This window comes from Trichosurus vulpecula, chromosome 1, assembly GCF_011100635.1.
Source record: "Trichosurus vulpecula isolate mTriVul1 chromosome 1, mTriVul1.pri, whole genome shotgun sequence".
In the NCBI taxonomy this organism is placed as follows: domain Eukaryota; kingdom Metazoa; phylum Chordata; class Mammalia; order Diprotodontia; family Phalangeridae; genus Trichosurus; species Trichosurus vulpecula.
The window spans coordinates 143,705,173-143,724,965 of NC_050573.1; the positions used below are offsets into that span (position 1 = coordinate 143,705,173).

A 19,793-nucleotide genomic window follows, 5' to 3' on the forward strand; every position below is an offset into this window, starting at 1 on the left:
TTTTAGTCAGTGGTCTATTGACTTTACACAGTAGTTCTTTTTTTTTTATAAAATTCAATTTTATTTTCAGTTCCAAATTCTCTCCCCTGCACCTATTGAAAAGGCAAAAAAAACAAAACCTTTACAAATATGCACAGTCAAGCAAAACAAATCACCGAGTCAACCATGTCAAAATTTGTTTTTTTTTTTTTGAAGAAAGAAAAGTCCTTCAATTTGCACCCAGTCTCTATTTGGAAATTGTTTCATCATATGAAACGCCTGGAATTATGGTTGGCTGGTCAATATCAACAAGAATTTATGAAATTGACTTTAAAAAATTTATCCACGTGCGCTAAGAAAAGCAAAACCCGGCCCCTGTCCCGCAGGTGTGCAAAAGGGTTTCCTTCCCCCTTAAGAGTGGTTTAAGACGGTCCCAGCACTCGGACCAGGTACTCTCCAGACGTTCCTTCAGAACGGAAGGGCTAGGTGTGAAAATGCCCTTGCGGAGACCCTGCGCAGTTAAGACAGGGCGGTGTCTCTAGGGACTTCCTGTCCTCTGGGCCTGGAATGCTTCGGCTTCCCCACCTGGGCTGTCAGTTCTGCTACCGCCGGAAAACCAGAGGCCTCCAGGCAGAAACGAATCGCAGCCCGACAGCTGCTGCCCAGGACCTGGGCCACGTGACCCGCGGGCTAAGACTGCAACCGCGGTTCACCCGCGCCACGGAAAATTGATAAAACCGCGGTCTCTCTGACCACACCCCACCCCCACTCTCACCCCGGCCTCGACCCCAGCTGCTTTGCATCTCCAACCGTCCCGGCCTGCCCAGGTTGCGTTTGGTGAATTTCTTTTGAAGGCACGTGCACACGTTTCCACATCCGTTCTGTCCCAAATAATTCCTCTCGGTTTTGGAAAGCACGCTGTACCGGCGTCCGGGTCTGCCGTAGGGCAGAAGGAGAGACAAGTTCGGACAAGCCCCGGCGCACTCTGTGGGGCCCGGGGTGGGAGGGCGGGGTCAGGGAGTAGGGGCGGGGCCCAGCGGTGGGGGCGGGAGCAGAAGAGAAGAGCTCGTGGGCGGGGCCTCGGGCCTCTAGAGGAGTAGCGGCGTGGAGCGCTCTGGCGTTTTCTTCGGAGTCTGGCTCGTGCCTCTTCCGGGTGATGGGGGAGTCGGGAAGGCTAGCTGCGGCTGGGCCCCAGCTGGATGAGGTAAACACCGCGTCCCCGGCCCGCCTCCCTCCCTCGCTCCCTCCCTGCCCCAGGGGCTAGAGGGGAGCGCTTCCCGGCCTCTCTCCGGCTTAGGCCTCTTTGTTCCTGCGGGGCCTCCAGGCACCTGCCGGGGCTTCCGACGCAAGGGGAGGAGACGCAGGGGATAGGCCGCCTGCCCGCCCGCCTCCTCTCCGTGCCTCCTTCGTGACCCCCTTCTCGGGATGCCGTCTTGGGAACTGAGCCTTTGGACCCCGAAACCCTCTCCCACTTCCCGAAGAAGAATAATTTTAACTCATTAAGCTCGTTAAACGCTGAGCCTGGGCCGGAGGAGAGTCTGGCCGGAGCGATGGAGGCTGGAGGGCGCCGCGGATTCAGGAAGACCCCTGCGGTCACCTGCAGTCCCTGAGCCCGGGCAAGGCGTGCAGCCAACCCCCTACTGCCGCTTCTGGCCTCCGGGGCGCCCTGGACAAGTCACTTAACCTCCTTGGCTCCCACCGCCCTCGTTTATAAGAAATCGGAGCCAATTCAATAAATGTCAGTTAAGTAAGGACCTGCACTAGGTGTCATATGCTTAGATGAGTGGTGACCTAAACCCGCACCTCTGCGTGGTAAAGGAAATCCCCACACTGGGAGTGCCTCTTATGCCAATCCTGGCCAAAGTTGTCGTGATCTGGGGATTAAAAAAAAAGTAATAAAAAATAGGCCCCGCAGGCCCAGGAGTTTTTAGTTGTGACGGGGTTCGTGATTCAAGCTGGGAATAACTGGGATGGAAGACCTTTCCTCCATTTGAATTTTTATTTTTTTTTTCTGATTAGCAAGCATTCTCCCTATCTTCCACAATAAAAAGGAACAACAAAGGAAAACCCTTGTAACAAATATGCACAAACAAAATAAATTACCACATTGGCCGTGCCCCAAAATGTGTATTTCATTCTGCTTTTTGAGTCTTACTGACTTCTGGCAAGAGGTGGGTCATCAGTCCTCCGAAATTGCGTTTTATCGTTGTATGAATCCTTGTTCTTTCGTCTTTCAAAGTTTTTTTTTTTTAAATCATTGTATAAGTTCTGATTCTCCTCACTTCACCCTGCATCAGTTCATAGAGATCTTCCTCTGTGGACAGTTTCTTCTGATTCCATTTCATTAAAATGCTTGCTACTTGCCAGGTGAGAGAGGCTGGTTGGGCTAGTGGATAGGAAGGAGAGTCACCTGGAAGTCGAGAAGACCAGCAATCAAGTCCTGCCTTTGACGGGTCTAGGTTAGGTGACCCTGGGCAAGCCCTTTTTTCTGTACACTCTCAAGACTGCAAGACGTTTCCTCATTGGGAGTTGTCCATACCAGTGGAAATCTCTGGCTTGACTAAATATGTCAGGTACTAGGAATACAAAGACAAAAGAATAAAATAGCCCCTGCCACTGAGAAGTTTTCGTTTTAATTGATTTGCATGAATGACAGATCCAAGAAGTTAAAAGATTTTACAGTCACAGAATTTACTACTGGAAAGGCCCTCAGAGCCTCTCAGAAGCAAGGAACAGTTCAAAGCCTGCTAAAACTCCTCTGAGTGCTGCCAGAACCAGATTAAAATGTAATAGGGAGATGTTTAACAGAATAAATAAAAATGCAACATAAATAATGTTAATTTTCAAAGTCGGAATGTGGTTGATACCACTGATCTAAGTACCTTGCACCTTGTAGACAATTCATATGTGTTAAATCCACTCTAATTTTTTTGTAATTAAGGGCAATGGGAGCTGAAGAGATTAAGTGATTTGTCCAAAATTACCCAGAAGCTGACAGTGACAGGGTTGAGATAAGTCCCTAAATGCCAGATTCCTTGCTTTTTGCATTACATATATACCACGCTGCATTTTCCTGACTGAAAAGGAAGACTCAGTGAGGAAAGAAGAGATCTTGAATTTGATTTTTGATTAGGCTACTAGCAGTTTGACTGTTTTTAAAGTGATTGGAGAGCACATTATTTTGGTGTTTGTTGCTGTCATGTCATGGAAGAAAATATCCCGAAAGTATTTAATAATTGTAACAAATGACTGTTCTAGATTGTAAGTCCCAGCATGCTTTAATTTATTTTATAAGCATTTCTAAATCATGTATTGTACAAAGGAAATAATCAACAATTATGTAGCAACTAGCACTCTGGGAAATACAGAAGAATTGGGGAATTTAAAGAACTTCACACATCCATGATCTCCTGCTTTTGCAAAGAAGTGGGGTGGAGGTGTCTTTTCATATGTCTTCTTCCATGCTTGCTCTTTATACGTCTGTAATATTCACTTTGTTTTGTGGCTTTTTCTTCAATTTAAATTCTTGTAGCAATTGTGTATATTGTATTCTTGGCTCTACTTACTTCACTCCCCCTATCCCAACTTAATCTTCTTAAAACACAGCTCTGCCTCATCAAGTATTTGACATTTCAGGTCTAGGCCACCCTAATCCATTAAGTACTCTATATTCAACCCCACATTAAACAAACATTGTACTATGTTCAAGTCACTGATCTAGGCCATGGATATAAAGATTAATAAGATGTCTTTCCCTGAAAAGCTTGTAATTTGTTAGGCAAGAATACAGCTACAGTACTATAAATAAATATTATTTATTATATATTATATTTATATAATACAACATATACATATATAGTATTATATATGTCAACCTGGAAGTTTGGTTAAAGGAGGCAACAGGCTAGGCGATATGTAAATTCATGTTTATTCCCTTAAAGCTAGCAGAGCTAGCTTACTTGTACATACAAGGAGCCAGAGTTTAAGTTCTGACTGAACAAAAGAATGAGAAGGTTTAAATACATTTTTGGTCCTAACTCAGCATGCCTGTGTTACTCAATTTTATGATCCCCATGTATGTTTAACCACAATACAAGAAAAGGATTTTCCTTAATGGAGTAGGCTGTAAATACAGTAAGTCAAGATAGTTGACAAAGTGTCAATTGAAATTACAACTTGGAATCTCTGTGTTTAATTTACCATTAACATGCCATAACATAGTATTTGCCCATAACATATTAAGATAAGAAAAAGTCATATTATTCAAGATAGTTTCTTGGGTTAAAGGTCTCATCCTTAATGGCTGATGGAGGAAAGAATGCTCTTAAGTCAACCCAATCTAGCCTTGTTCACATAGGAAGAGGTATTCTCTGAGTAAACTCGGAGAACAAAGAAGCTTAGGTCCAGGCTCTTCTTCTAGTTGATTATTAATTCAGGCTCTGGCCCTTATTGAAGTTACTAAATTAATATTAAATGATTACCATATATTAAAAACAAAGCAATAAATGCATAGAAAAGATAGGAACAAAATAATGGGGAAAATCACTAGTAACTAAGGGTTAGGAAGATTTCATAAAGGATAGCTCACCTGGGGTAGACCCTGAAGGATGGGGAAAGGATTCCCACAGGGAGAGAGAGTTAGGAGAGGAAGGAGCATATTTTAGGCAGGGATGAAGTAACCAAAACCAAGACAGTAGAAAAGAAGAGTTCAGGAGTGTTGACAGTTGGAAAGGTAGTGTGAATCCTGACTCTGAAGAGCCTTGAATAACAGGTTAAGGAGTCTGGACTTTATTTAGCAGGCTGTCGGGAGCTGTTGAAGCTTTTTGGACAGTCTCTTCCTCCTGGAACCAGTGCTTCTCTTGAGGCAGCCCAGGGTTTTCAGATTTACTACTATGTGATAGTGCCTCTCCTATATTGTAAAAAGTTTTTTTTAGGTACTCATGTAAAACTTTTGTATTTATTGCTGTTGAATTTCATCTTAATAGATTTTGCCCAATACTCTAGCTCAGCACTTCTTAAACTGTAGGTTGCAACATCATGTGGGGTCTTGAAAAATTTGGCAACAGTAAGGTTTCTCAACATGCAGTGACCAAAAATTAATTAGAAATCAAATTCGTAATGAATCCGAGGTGTTTCTGGCAGCACTTGCCTGTGCTGCATCTCGAAACTTTACTTCAGCCTTGGTTCTGAAAACAAAGCATGTGCTCTTTGCACTGTGCATGCCCTCACACCACAAAATGCCAAGAAATACTGCCAAGGTGGGAAAAGGAATTGAGAGTGGAAAAAGTTAAGGAGCCGTGCCCTAGCTTATCAAGATCTTTTTTGGATCCTGACTGTGTCATCCATTGTGTTAACTATCCCTCCAAGCTTTGTCATCTTCAGATTTGGTGAGCATGTCATCTGTACCTGTGTTGATAAAAAGACTGAAGCCCAGATCTCTGGGGTGGGATACCCCACTGGTCATTTCTTGCCGAAGTGACGTTGAACCATTAACAACTATTCTTTGAGTCCAGCATCCAGTTGGTTCTGAATTCATTATTCAGAACTTTTCATCCAGTCCACATCTCTCTCTCTTTTCCATAGGAATGATATGAGACATTTAAAGTTTTTCTAAAATCTAGGTAAGTAAATGATACTCATGTTAGTCTCAGGCTAGTTGAGTAATCTTGTAAAAAAATAAAATGAGATTAGTATGGCATGACTTGATCTTGATGAAACCATGTGATCCCTGCCTCCTTTTTCAGGTGTTCACTAGGCATCTCTTTAAATGATCCATTTCAATATTTTATCAGGAACTGAAATCAGGCAGGTTGGCCTATAGTTTTCAGCTTCTATCCTCTTTCCTTTTTTGAAAATCAGGACATTTGCCCTTTTCCAGTCTTGCCATATCTTTCCTATTTTCCACAATCTTTTAATTATTGCTGATAGTGGCTCACTAATCCCATCTGCTAGTTGTGAATACATGTGCTCTACAGGTATTTGTGCTTTTGCTCTCCTTGTATTTGGGTACATTTTGTACCCCTCCAATAGAATATAACATCCTGGGATTGTTTTTTTTTTTGTTTGTGTACTCCTGCCCCTTGTAGGCACTATACAACTCCCTGTTGTGTAGTATGTACATAATAAATATCAGTAGCCAAAGTGACTATAGTGGCAAAGCAGCTTAGTCAAGGCAAAGTTGTTTTTAGAGAAGCTGGTTTAGTAAATTTTGCTAAGCCCCCTGCTTAGATTGAAAGAAGAAAAAAAACTCTTTGTTAAGAACTTACTTGTATGACAAGCACCAAGGAATACAAATAAAAAGAAAAAGACATTCCCTCAAGGAGCTCACTCTCTTAGACTACACGCCACGGGCCTTGAGGGGAGTGTGAAAGGGAGTGATCCGGTCATTGGAGTGGTGATTCTGGGTTCTAACTGGAGGAAACGTGATGCAAGTATACATCACTACAACCGCCAGGAGTGGAAGGTTGGGGCTGGGTTCAAGGGAACTATATATTGGAATGATAACCTGGTCACCACATCTGTCAGTTACTAAGCACTTACTGTGTGCCAGGCACTGTGCTGAGCCCCCAGGGATACCAAGAAAGGCTCCGCTCTGGAGGAGCTCAAAATCTAATGGGGAAGACAACATGTAAACAACCCTGTACAAAATATAGGCAGGATAAATAGGAAATAATTGACAGAGGGAAGGCACTAAAATTAAGAGGGGTCAGGAAAGGCTTCTTGTAGAAGGTAGGATTTTTGCTGGGACTTGAAGGAAGCCAGGAGATAGAGATGAGAAAGGAGAGCATTTTGACCATGGGAGACAACCAGTGAAAATTCCTGGAGCTGAGGGATGGAGTGTCTTGTTTAAAGAACATTAGGGAGGCCAATGTCACTGTACAAAGAGTACAGAGAATTTTATACTTGATCCTGGTGGTGATAGGGAGTCACTGGAGTTTTTTGATTAGGGAGATGACATGGTCAGACTTGTGCCAAAGGAAAAACTGAAGGATATGCTGAAGTGGTGAGAAATGTGAAACAGTGACGCCCACCAGTAGGCTATTGCAGTAGTCCATGTGTGAGGTGATGAGGTTCTACACCAGGGTGGTAGCAGTGTCAGAGGAGAGAGGGGACATGAGAGATGTTATAGAAGTAAAATTGATAGGACTTGGCATCAGATTGGATGGTAGGTGGGGGTGCTGAGAGATCCTGAGGATTCCAGGCTTACATCTAGGTTTTAAGCCTGGAGGACTGGGAGGAGGAAAGTTTGGAGAGAAAGGTAATGAGTTCAGTTTTGGAGACATGTTGAGTTTGAAATGTCTACAGGGTATTCAATTTAAGAGGTCCAGTAGGCTATTGGAGATGGGAGACTGGAGGTCAGAAGGACTTGCTAGCAATTCTCCCATTGTATTCTAGGCCTCACATTTTAGAAAGAATCAGGTACCTTGGAGATTGTATAGACTATAGAGAATATCAACCTAGGTGGTAAAAGACCATGAGTCCATGCTACGTATGAGGATCAGCTGAAGGAAATGGAGGTGTTTTACTTGGAGAAGACTATGGTTGGGGGAAGGAATGAGTATTTGAAAGAGTGTTATTTGTAGTAGGGGGATGAGACTTGTTTTGCTTGGTTTTATAGGGCAGAATGAGGAGCAATGAGTGGAAGTTCCAAAGAAGTAAATTTAGCATTGATATAAGAAAAAATGCAAGCTCTCAGTGCCTAGAATTTCAGATTTACTCCATTGTTTTTGAGAATTTATGATCCTTTGCCTGGATGCATCCCCAGATTTCTCAAGAGTTACTGATTCACAATAAAATCTGATAATACTTGTCAGAAGATCATCAATTTTCCAAGTAGTGTTGTTAAGGGGATATTTTAAAATAAGTATTACAAATTTTGAAATAATTATGTAGATAGGAGTCAACTTTCTGAAACTTAGGATGAAATGATGAACCACAAAGCCTTATTCTCCACCCTTCTACTTCATCCTGAAATAGTCTGCTTCTTTCCATTCTCGCTGAACTCTTTTATGAGCTCTCTCTCCCAGTTAGGGTGTGAGCTTCATGAAAGCAAGGGTTATGCCCCTTTTTTATGTTTCCAGCACTTCGTACAGTGCTTGGCACTAAGTGCTTAATAAATGCTTTTTCATTCATGTCTTCATTAACAAATGATATATTGCTCCAGACTGTGAGAAATGGTGGGAGCAGTTTTATTTCCACAGAATAGTGATAACAGATTGTAAGCCAGGTGACTGGTTCTAATCAGAGCTGTGATCTGATCTAGGGGGCTTCTGATCATGTAAAAGGTTGGAGGCTTGTACGCATGCTTAACAAGCCATTTGAGGAGGGCATGACTAATGCAGTCAAGGGGTTGCATCTGGCCTATGAAGGGCCAGGCGGGAGATTAGAATTGGGAGTCTGTAAAAGGACTGGCATTTGTCTGAGTCCTTGTACTCTCTCCTTCACTCCGTTCAGGGGATATACCCATTTATTCAGAACAAATAAACGTAAAACACAGTTAAAACCTTCCTGGCTTCTCAACGAGTATTGTTTATTCCTAGACAATATAAGTATATTTAGAACAAGACCATTAATGCATCCAGCCAACTCTGCTGAAAGTAGCACCAAGTGATGTGTTGCAGGAGAACTTGTTAACTGTTCCCTGCGGAAGTCCATCAGTCAGCCATCCAATATTTTTAAATGATTGCTGTGTGCTTTAGTACTGTGCTCAGTCCTGAAGTGATTTGCTCACCACTAGTTTCCTAGCTGTTCGCTAAGGTAGAAATAAAAGGCAGGTGCTAGCAGTGCTTTTTAAAACAAAGTATTTGTGTTTCTTTCTTTAAAAGAGATTATCATCAGATACTGCTGAAAACGGGTTGAAGCCAAGTGAAGAACCGCTCCTCAGAAAGAATTCTCGCCGATTTGTCATTTTTCCAATTCAGTATCCTGATATCTGGAAGATGTATAAACAGGCCCAGGCATCCTTCTGGACTGCTGAAGAAGTAAGTGCTCATGCCTTTCTATGTGAGAGGTTAAGACAAGTTCAGAGTTCTCTACAATATCTCTTAACTTAAAAAAAGTACACTCGGAATAGACAGTTGCCGGCACAGTGCTTTAAACTGCCCTGACTCAGTACAGTAATATCAAATGCTTTGTGTTCCAATGTTCAACTACTTAAAAAAAAAAAAACCTCTTGTTGCAAATATTCTATCTTGTGTCAGTTTGCCCTACCATGTATCATGGAACAGCTTCAGTTCTTAAGTAATCTTTAGGCTATCCAGGGTCGTATAAAGTTATTATTTACTGAAGGGTCAGGAGGGTAGATACAATAACAACTCAGCTATAGCCAGAAGCACATGATAACAGAATTGTTGACCCCAATTTAAACTGTAAAACTTACCACCTTATCCTTAGGAAAAGCTGCATACAAGGTCGTGTCATGTATGTGAATGGCCGTGTAATTATGGAGGCACTTTAGTCCAAGACTACGTGGCTACGTATTCTTTGTGGAGTCATGGATCATGTTGCTGTCTCCCCAGCCAACCCTGAGGCATTAGCTTTGAGGGGCTTAGGACTCAATTTAGTTCAAGCAATATATATTGAGTGCGTACTCTGTACCAGGAACCCCTGTGCTAGATGCTGATGAGGCTACATAGATCAATGATACACATTCTGACTTCTAGGAACTTAATGGTCTAGTCAGCATGACGAACTACACGTGGAGAAATAAAGTCAAAAGAAATATGTGAAAATGCTTAAGGGTAGAAGTTCATAGGAAGAGCCTCTTAGTCCTTGTTGAGGCAATAGAAGGGACGGTTGCAGAATATGATTTGTATGGAGTTGGTACTGAGCCCCTGGAAAATGGGTTGAAGCCACTTAACCAGAAAATAGCAGCTTCTGTATGTGTTAGGGAGTTTAGAAGCAAACCAAACACACATGTAACAGTTTTTGTCTGTACTGGCATCTCTGAATACAAAGAGTAATGCTTTAATACATAAGTGGATCTGTGATCTTATCAGTGTGGATCCTTTCACTTCTACAGATTGTAACCCACATATGCTTTTTAGTCCTATGTGATTCTTGTCCCTGTCATTCAGTAGCATTTCCACAGGTCAGCCCAGTGTACTAGAAGTCTTATGCATAGTCTCATAATTTTTCATGGATACCAATGTAACATTTGGGCTATCTCTTATCTTTCACTTCTACTTTAGGACCAACTCCTTTGCTTATCACACATATCTTTGATACCACTTTTAAATGCAAGTCTTCATTGATAGCATCAGTTTCCAAGTCTTCTCAACTGCCTCTGCAACGTTGCCTACATCCATCTCTCCATTTGTACCACAGCTTCCATAATTTAGGCCTCTCTCAATCTCTTTCTAGGACTATTGCAATTGTTTTCTAGTTAGCTTCTCCACCTTCAGTCTCTTGGCTCTCTAAGCCATTCTCCACATAACTGCAACACTGATAACCCTAAATCCTAAAGTACAGGTCTCACCAGTACAGTTTCTATTTGGCATTAAAAACCCTTTATAATTTAGCTTCAGCCTCTCTTCCCAGGCTGATTCTATATCACCCACACCTGCATACAACATACTCTGTAGCTAAATTTGCCCTTCTCCTGTCTTCACACATGCTATTCCTCTTGCCTAAAATGTTCTCCTTCTTTACCTCCTCTTTTGGAATTGCTTCAAGAATCAACTCAAGTACCACTTACAAGACACTTTTCCTGATTCTTCCAGGTGTTAGTACTTCTCCAACCCCTGGAGGGGCCCTTCCTACAGAAATTACTTTACGTTTATTTACTTCTCTATGTGCACAATGTTCCTCCTTCCCACGCCCCTAACCCCTAATAGAATGTAAACTTCTTAATAGAAAGAACTTTCTGGTATTGGTCCTGTATCTCAGGGCTTAGTATATAACACCTGACAAGTTACTTATTGAATTGCCTATGCTGCTGCCTTTCCATTGACCTTTGGGTCACCTATAATTTTCATTGTTCTGAAGTTGTGGTTAGCCAAGTTATGGCATCACTGGGAGAATATTAATATTATAAATATAGGTCATTGCAACAGAAAATAGCTCTGTATTTTGAAAGTACTGAAAAAAAAAGTATGGCTTAATCACTCAAATGCGATCCAGCCTGCTCTGCTACTCCAGTTCTATGACCAACTTCTTGTATCTGCTCAATGCCTGTCCAAAGTATATGAATTGGTGGGCCATCTTATTGGGTTGCTTATCAAATGCATGTCATATCTGGACAATATTCATCCATTTCGTTTGTCCTATTTGAGTTGCTAGGCCAGTATTTTCCGAGTGACTATACTTCTCATTGAAGAGGTCCCTTAGTACAGTGTCATTTGCAAATGGGAATTATCTGGTGACTTACTATTTATAGGGAATCCTATATAAGACATCCTCTTTGACACTGGCTAGCACTTTTGGTCAGAATATAGCTCCTTATTTAATGCCTAGTTTGAAAATGATAATGAAAGAATCATTAAAGTTATCTGTGGGTACATCATGAAGGAATTTTTTATGATCTTATCATATGCATGTGAGACTTTTTTTTAGAAGAGTTTTTAAAGTTGCATTTGGTTTCCAGTCAAATACTTCTTGGTAATTATCAAATAATACACAGCATAATATTGTTTTCTTTATACATTCTAGTTATTTGTATTATGATGACGATATAGTTTCCTGTAGATAGTTTATCTGTGAAAGTTGACCTGTTCCTTTCTCATATTTTAATCAAGCATGCCCTTCATGAGAGGATTCTCATGAAAATTTTATAGAAATTAGAAAGATATATGTATCAAATAAGATAATATTTAGCACAGTGTTGGCTCATAGTAAGCGCTTAATAAATGCGTATTTCATTCCTTTCCCCCATGTATCGACTTTTTATGGCCAGTGAACAAAGCTGGCCTACTCCACTTCCACACCCAATAGAATATAAGGTCCTGGTGGATAGGGACTAATTTGTTTTTGTCTTTGTATCCCTTGGTGTCTTGCATGTAGCTTGTGTGTAATAAACATTTGTTGATTTGGGGTAATGATCTTTTCTTTTTTATCTTTTTTTGAACTATATTGAAATTGACACGAGTGCCTTTAAAATTGTACATCTCTAACACAAATATTCTGTGTATGGCTTTGGTCAGGTGTAGCTACTCTTGCTAATTTCACTTTTTTTGAGTGACATTGAATATTCATATATTAAAGTTAAAATGTCATAGTTACAGTATCATTAATAATGAAAAGAAATAGCTATAGAAACACATGCAGAACTGTTCCATTTCATAGTTTTTTGTTGTCCTTTTTCCAGTTTTATCTACAGATGTTCATGGTGTGATTTAATTTAGCTGAGTCTCATAGAAGAAAATTTCTTACTCTTTTTTAGGCATAAGACTGCAGGAAACTATTTTTATTGATTTTGATTATTTTGTTTAGAGAGGGGACCAACAATGGTCAGAGCCACCCTGTGACTCTAAAGATCTCTCTCACAAGCCATTTTGGTTATGGCAGTTTTGGACAATACACAAAATTCCACAATGAAATAAAACAGTTACATAACTCAAGGTAAAGTTCACTTAACATTTTGCTTTATCAAACAGAACAAATAGTCACCCTGGAAGAATAAGTTTCCTAAAATCATTTAATCCTGCTTTGACTTTAAGGATTTCTTCTTTCCAGCTGGTCAAAGGTGAACTCTAGATATTTCTATTAACTGAAATAATCAAAGAAGCTACTTCTTTATGTTACTGTAATCTTTACTCAAATCCCTTCAAGGTAGGTCAATCAAGAGCCCCTTGCTCTTGCCTAGGACGTTCTTATTAGGTCAAAGACTTCAGACTAGGATAATTTTAAAATGCCTTTTTAATATTTCTAAAAGAGGGAAGGGAGGGGGCTTTTAAATGTAGCTGTGTGTGTATATATATTTCTTTATAGGGAGATTGGTAACAGATAGGATTTGAACTAGAGAGCTAAAGAGGTTATGGTTCTTACACCGAATTGTGAATGTCTTAAATCTGCCATAATGTGAATCTACACTTGTGTCCTTGTTTACACATTTACTGTATTGAAGCAGCTGTCTAGGGGAAGTAAAATTATAACCTCACTAACTATGTAATGTAAAATGAGTTAAAAGCTTGTCACACCTGACTGACTACCCAACTGTTTGTGGGGTTTTTTTTTGCTTTTTTAAGCGTTCATTATTTGAACTAAGTGAGCTGTGGGATTGTATCCTAGCCTGAGTTCACATGCACCACTTTCTCTTTAACTAGCAACAAATATATTGTAAGAGTAAGGGGATTTTATAATTACTATCCTCTGTCAGTATTAAAAAGATATTCCTGTTGAGTTCCTGCAATATTACCCCAATTATGTCATATGTGTTTTGTTATAACAAATAATTGCTACAATTTTTAACTCCCTCTAACAATGTATTTATGAAATGTGCACCATTTAAAAAATACATATTGTTGTAAATCAGGCTCCTTATATTTCAGTATTTCAATAGATCCATACTTTCATTGTTTTGGGTACTCCCTCTAGTGGTTCAGATTGCAATTCATCTATTCTCTATTATATGACTAGAATATATGTCCTCCCTTAAATCTTTTATGGGATCTCCACAAAGAATGCTGAGGGCCTTCCCTCTAGACTTCTTAACATTGTATGGATGCTAATTGAGTTGTCTATTGGTTATCCATTTCTCTTAACATACGGGTAACCTGCCTCCTATTCTACTCAAATAGCAACTCTGTAATATTTTTTTATTCCATTTCTCTTTATTTCTTTACTGCTAATATGTTATAGCCCACCTGGGACATTTCAATTGCCCTTTGAACTACCCACAATTTTAATTATTTGGAACCTGATATTCATGAGTCGAAGTCATATAGCACACTGGAAAAATATTCTTGTTAAAAAGAGAAGTCTTTGCTTCTGGTTAAAGATTAGAGTCATTAAAACATTGTGCACTTTTCCAGAGGCAGTCCAGCCTGCTGTCTTCCTCGTGTTCAGTTCTGGACCTAGGCCATTGTTTATGTGTGCTTTACACTCAAGATATGTATCCTGATTGTCCAGCTCTATGCAATATCCATCCTACTGCATAGCAATAGACCTTCCTCTTCATATAGTCTTCCTTGTTTGAATAGTTGGATTGAATTCTATTGAGAGGTTATGAATCACATTTAGGAGGCTCTGAAGTGTTCCATGGCTTGATACAATCTGCATGACATTAATCAAAAATAGGACCATCTGGAAGACTTCACCATCTATAGGGAATACCCCTTTCCATTGGGACCCTATGCTGGACATTCTCCAGGATGATGGCAAGGACTTCTTTGGTGAGCTGATAGAAATATTTAAAATGTATTTTGTGAGGAAGTTACACAAGTTTCATCCTAAAATTTCTCACTTTCCATTTAAATGGTGTGTGTTAAAACTTGGTCCAACTTTTTTCTTCAAAATTTGATTAGTGATATGGATGATAGAACTAAGAGTACAATTATCCCTTCCACATTGCCATTTTTCCCACCGCAGTTTCAATATATCATGGGTTGGCATAAGAAATTAAATGGGAGTTGAGATGATATGCGAAGGCCAGTAGATGACACAGAAAAAAGTGTAGAAACTCAGAAATGCATAAAATATATGTATAGTATTGTATAATACAGCCTGTGACCAGATGCTTAACCCAAATTTTACAGTAAGTACTCCATAAAAGAAAAAGAAAAAAAAATTCAGACTTCTGTGGTATAAAGAGCGGGCCAAAATATTTTACACATATTTTCCAAATTAAGGGGGGTACCATTATCTCTGACCCCTGCAATGTGGAAGGGATAACTATATATTTATATGAGATTGTTCAGTATTCAGAAGACAGGAATATTATTCAGGTTGATATTCGACAATTAGAGAAATTGTCTATCCCAAATGAATGAATGAAAAAGCATTTATTAAATACTTAAAATGTGCCATGCAACTAGGGATACAAAAACTAAAATTTAATAAGTCACTGCCCTTAAGTAGCTTACCTTTTAATTGGAGATACAACACATATAGGGACCTGGTGGCCTGGGAAGGGTATTTTTGGTTTGGAAAGTTATAAGGATGGTGATTAGAAATATCAACTGAAAGTTTTTTAAAGGAAGGGGAGAACTAGGCATATGTGTAGGCCTCAAGGAACCAGTAACAGAGAATGGAAATAAGGATAAAATGAGGGAGGGAGAGGAGGAAGGACTGAGTGCTCAAGAAGTGATCGGTGTGACTAGCTGCTGGGAGAAGATGGTATTAAAATAGAAGAGTTGGCCACTTGGCCTTCATGAGAAAAAGAGGATGGGTGAATGTGTACAGGGATTTTGAGCTAGTGAGTGGGAGAGAAGAGGGAGTTCTTGGCAAATAGCCTCTATTTTCTCAATAAAATAGTGAAACATTTGGCGAAAAGAGAGTAGAGATGACTTGAGAGAAGAGTTTTGGAATAGCCATTGAGGAAAATGGAATAGAAGAAATCAAGAATAGTAAAAATTTTGCCATCTAGCAGTGAAGACCCAGTGGAAATGAGATGATATGAATTTATAGTGAACCCAGCTGTAGCAACAGTCTGCTAGCAGCTACTATAGGGGTGTAGACCCACCAACAACCAGCACACAGACAGCTGCCAATACAGGTTCTTTGATCTGCTTTTCTAAGGAAAGCAACTTTAAGGGGTTAACAATCTCAGTTTAATCAAACATGCAAATATCATTCACTTAGTTCAGGGGGAACTGAACTTGAAGGCAAATACAAGCAGAAATTACAAACATCAACAGACTAACCTTGTCTGATTAAAATCACAATACGTAGTTACCAGAGAAGAATCAGTGGGTCTGGGTTACAAAGCCAGGGGGCAGTTAGGCTTGCCCAGAGTCTCAACACTCCTTCCATGAGTGAGCCCCAAAAGTCAAATGCCAAGCTGTCCTCAATTATATCCTGTTCAGAGCCCTGAGGGCTCTGACCTCACCCAGGCTGGGTGTGGGAAAGTTCCCCATCCCCAGTATCAAATCATATACAAATCAATGACTCCCAATTGTCTCAGTGCTGAGAAATACTCCAAGACAAAAAGATCCCACTTTATCCGCCCCATTCAAACAAAGACCAGAATCCTTAATGGCACTTAAGAGAAGAACAGCAAAAAGTCCCACCTTAATTACTTTTACACCAGCCAACTCAGAAGTATGACAGCAATATAGCAGTAGAGAAGACAGATACTACATATATGACAGCAAGATAAGAGAAGTACAAATATAAGAAAATGAGGAGTGGAAGACACCATGTAGTTGAATTGGTCAGCTATATATAGTCAAGACTGAAGAGTGAAAAATGAGGCCAGATCAAAGGAAGAGGAGGGTAAATGTTTGGTTTAGTTCAGAACAGTGATGCAGAGAAATAAAAGGACGTGAGATTGTTATGAGAGAGGAAACTTTCTAAGTTAAAAATGAAAGGGTAAAATAGGACGGTGTTCGGTATAAACAAGTTCAGTACATTATACATAAGAGAACAAAGGTAAACATTTCTTCCAAATACATAGTAGGGAATGAATAGCTTTGAAGAAATAAAACTGAAGTGATTTGGGAATGGATTGTAAGTAAGTCAAACAGAAGCAATTGAACATCAAGGTATCAAAAAATAGCTTGACCGTACTACAAGGGAATAGGACATGCAAGAAGCAGGCAATAGTCTTTTTACTATTCATCGTACTGAGTCCTCCTGTATTATCAGAGTTAGTTTGGGAATATTGGAGAGAGTCTAGAAATTAACAATTTAATATGATTGAAAACTTAAGGAAAAAAGGTTATAGAAGTTATTTAGGGTAGATAGGAGACTGAAGCAATCAATAACTACTCCAAATATCTGAAAGGTTTTTATTTTAAAATCTGCTTAGAAAATCATCCATAGTAAAAAACAAAACAAAAAAAAAAACCTGATACCCATGAGCGATTTTTAGAATTGATTTTATTTCTGACAGGTTTGTTGTCTCCTAGAGGAAACTCATCCTATAGAAATCAAAAATGGAGTAATGTTCTTCTTCCACTAAAATAAACTTAGGTGAACAGACAACCAGAAAGCAAACCACTTCTTAAACTAACAAACTCGTTTAGTTAGACATTTAAGAGCCACTATTATAAAACAACAACAATAAAAAAAGTCTGGGATTTTTGAAGGAAATACTTGAGATGAGGTGCTGTGTGGGACAGCAGCTTCACCCAAAATTAAACTCAGAGGCTTCTCAAGTAGAAAATAGAAATGAATTTTATTACCATCCAGGAAAGGGCGGTCTCAGAAGTGATAAGACAATCGGTAGGGAGAGGCCTCCACCAGAGGGCAGAACTCAGATATATACCCTAACACACCTTTATACTCTCATTGGTGGAGTTCAGGCTCACAATCTAAAAGTGGAAATTTACTACCCCAGGTACAAGGAACAAGGAAACGCTAATTTAGCCAATACCAACTCTTAAGAACACTTTAAACCTTATTTGGCGAGGCTTGTGCTGAGGGAGGGTCAGGCTGCTCTAAGTTTTGGATTCCTACAGGTCCTATAGGTCAGGTGATTTCTAATAACTCAAAACTTAGACCTAGCTGTCAATCAGAAGCCCTGAGCCATGCTGGAAAGTCCTCACTTTTATTTATCCCACTTAATTTACTGAAAGGCTGAGGTTTAGATTTTGTGAGAGGTCTTCACCATCCCACTCAGTGCTATAAAATTGAATTTAGAAAAATTTTTCTTTCTTCAAAGAAACTCAGAGACGCCCCCCTCCCCCCATTAGTCATTCGATATTTCTTGAGTGTCCAACTATGTGACAGGCTCTGTACTAGGATCTGAGAAGACATTTTAAAAATAAACAAAAACAAAACAGTTCCTGCTCTCAAGGAGCTTATGTTTTAATCTATGCAACTGAGAGGGCATGTCTTCTTCCAGTTTGGTTCAAGACAACAGAACTCAAAACCATTTGTATTTTAAGATTTATAAATAATATTGGCACTCAAGTTTTATCAGGAATTTTTTTTTTCTTTTATGTGATTTTTAAAAAGGTCTGCTTACAACCTTAGAGTATTTTTGTTTGTTTGTTTTTTTAAATTGCGTCTGAAAAACTAAATTTTTTATTTGGGAACAAACTTCATTTTTATAATGGAAGACAGAAAATATGTTTCAATTTATCAAAGTTCATATTCTGGCTAACTGTATTAATCCCTATTCTACAAAGTAAGGTATGTCTGTAATGTATTTTTAACCCAAATAGTCCTGTGTTTGACGTGACTACTGGTAGTTTATAAAACATATGACTTGGCAATGTAGTAGCATTGGTAACTGACTATCAAGTATTTATTATGTGTCAAAAACTAGCTTGACCCTACTACAAAGCACCGGGACATGCAAGAAGAAGGAAGTAGTCTTTTCATTACTGTATTTGTGATACTGGTGAAGTCCTTAGTAGACCTACATATAATTTTGACCTCCATATTATCAGTTTAAAAAAAAAAAAGATTTGGGAAAGCTGAAGAGTATAATCTACTATCTGCTCATTACTAGGCTAAGCATTGTGTAAATTACTTTACAGTAGCTGGCTGCATGGAAGTTATTATTAACTCTTTTCTTAAAATATCTTTGAAGATAACCTTCTTTATTAATTTTTCTCCAGATTGTAATGTAGGTTGCTCCATTTTACTTTTTAAAATACAATTTTACCAAACATTAGAACAGAAGAATAGAGAATTCAAAATTTATGCATAATATTTCCTTATACATACTTTAAATATAATGGGTCTTCCTCTGTAACCTTAAGGGTGAATTGCAGCTTGTTTAGTTTGAGTCTGAGTTTGTTTTCGCTGCCTGTTCATGTTCCCTGCCAACTACTTGACCCTTGAGCTTTTGGTCAGGATATGTATGACTCCTTGTAGAGTAGAGAGTACTTTGTCTCAAGCTTTAGGGTACAAGCACTGCTGTTTTCAGAGTTACTTCTACTCCACCATCACCCCAGGCTCTGTCACAGCAGTGCTCCTCCTCCCCCAAGAACCGCCAACCAGGACCGCAATACAGATCCAAGCAGGGCACAGCAAGAGAATCTGCCTTTGTGCCCACAAAGTGCCCCTCGCGCTCCCGCTCTGATCTGCTGCTAGATTCCTCTCACTCTGTGAGCCAGGGACTCGGGAAGCAGCTGGTGCTGGAGTTCTGGAAGCAGTCTCAGGAGCTTCCTGCTGCTACCGCCACCGCTGCACCACCTCCTCCACCCCCAGAGCTGGCAGCTGGACTGCTCTGAACTCGATCCCACAGTTTCTCCCTAACCTGTTCTTTAGCGTTTGTGGGTTGAGAAGTCTGGTAACTGCCACAGCTCACTGTTTCATGGCTCCAAAGCCTGTTCCAGCTGGCTGATTCCAGGTCTGGTCTGTCCTGGTGTGGCCATGCTGGGCTGCCCTCTGCTCTCAGCACCATGCGATAGACCCTTCCCGGATACCTGTTTCCCTCTGCTATTTTGTGGGTTCTGCTGCTCTAGAATTTGTTCAGAGCCATTTTTTACAGGTATTTGGAGGGATTTGGGGGAGAGCTTAAGCAAGTCCCTGCGTTCTGGCTGCCATCTTGGCTCCGCCCCCAAAAAGAGGTTTTCCTTGTTTATTGGGAAACATTTTGACCTTGTCTAAGTTAAAATTTTTGAAACATTTGAATTTCAGGTTGACTTATCAAAGGATCTTCCTCACTGGAACAAACTGAAGGCAGATGAGAAGTATTTCATCTCTCACATCTTGGCTTTTTTTGCAGCCAGTGATGGAATAGTTAATGAAAATTTGGTAAG

At 39.9% G+C, this 19,793-nt stretch overlaps 1 protein-coding gene across 1 annotated transcript in view; it reads left to right on the top strand.

The window, feature by feature from the left end:
• The first annotated feature begins 1,038 nt into the window (after positions 1–1,038).
• Positions 1,039–19,793, top strand: part of RRM2B (ribonucleotide reductase regulatory TP53 inducible subunit M2B) — a 36,474-nt gene continuing 17,719 nt past the window's right edge. Inside the window, exons 1-3 of the mRNA XM_036741154.1 lie at positions 1,039–1,183; positions 8,805–8,960; positions 19,672–19,788. Of these exons, the coding sequence (XP_036597049.1) occupies positions 1,136–1,183; positions 8,805–8,960; positions 19,672–19,788 (321 nt within the window). The 5' untranslated portion in view covers positions 1,039–1,135. The remainder of the gene's footprint in view (positions 1,184–8,804; positions 8,961–19,671; positions 19,789–19,793) is intronic.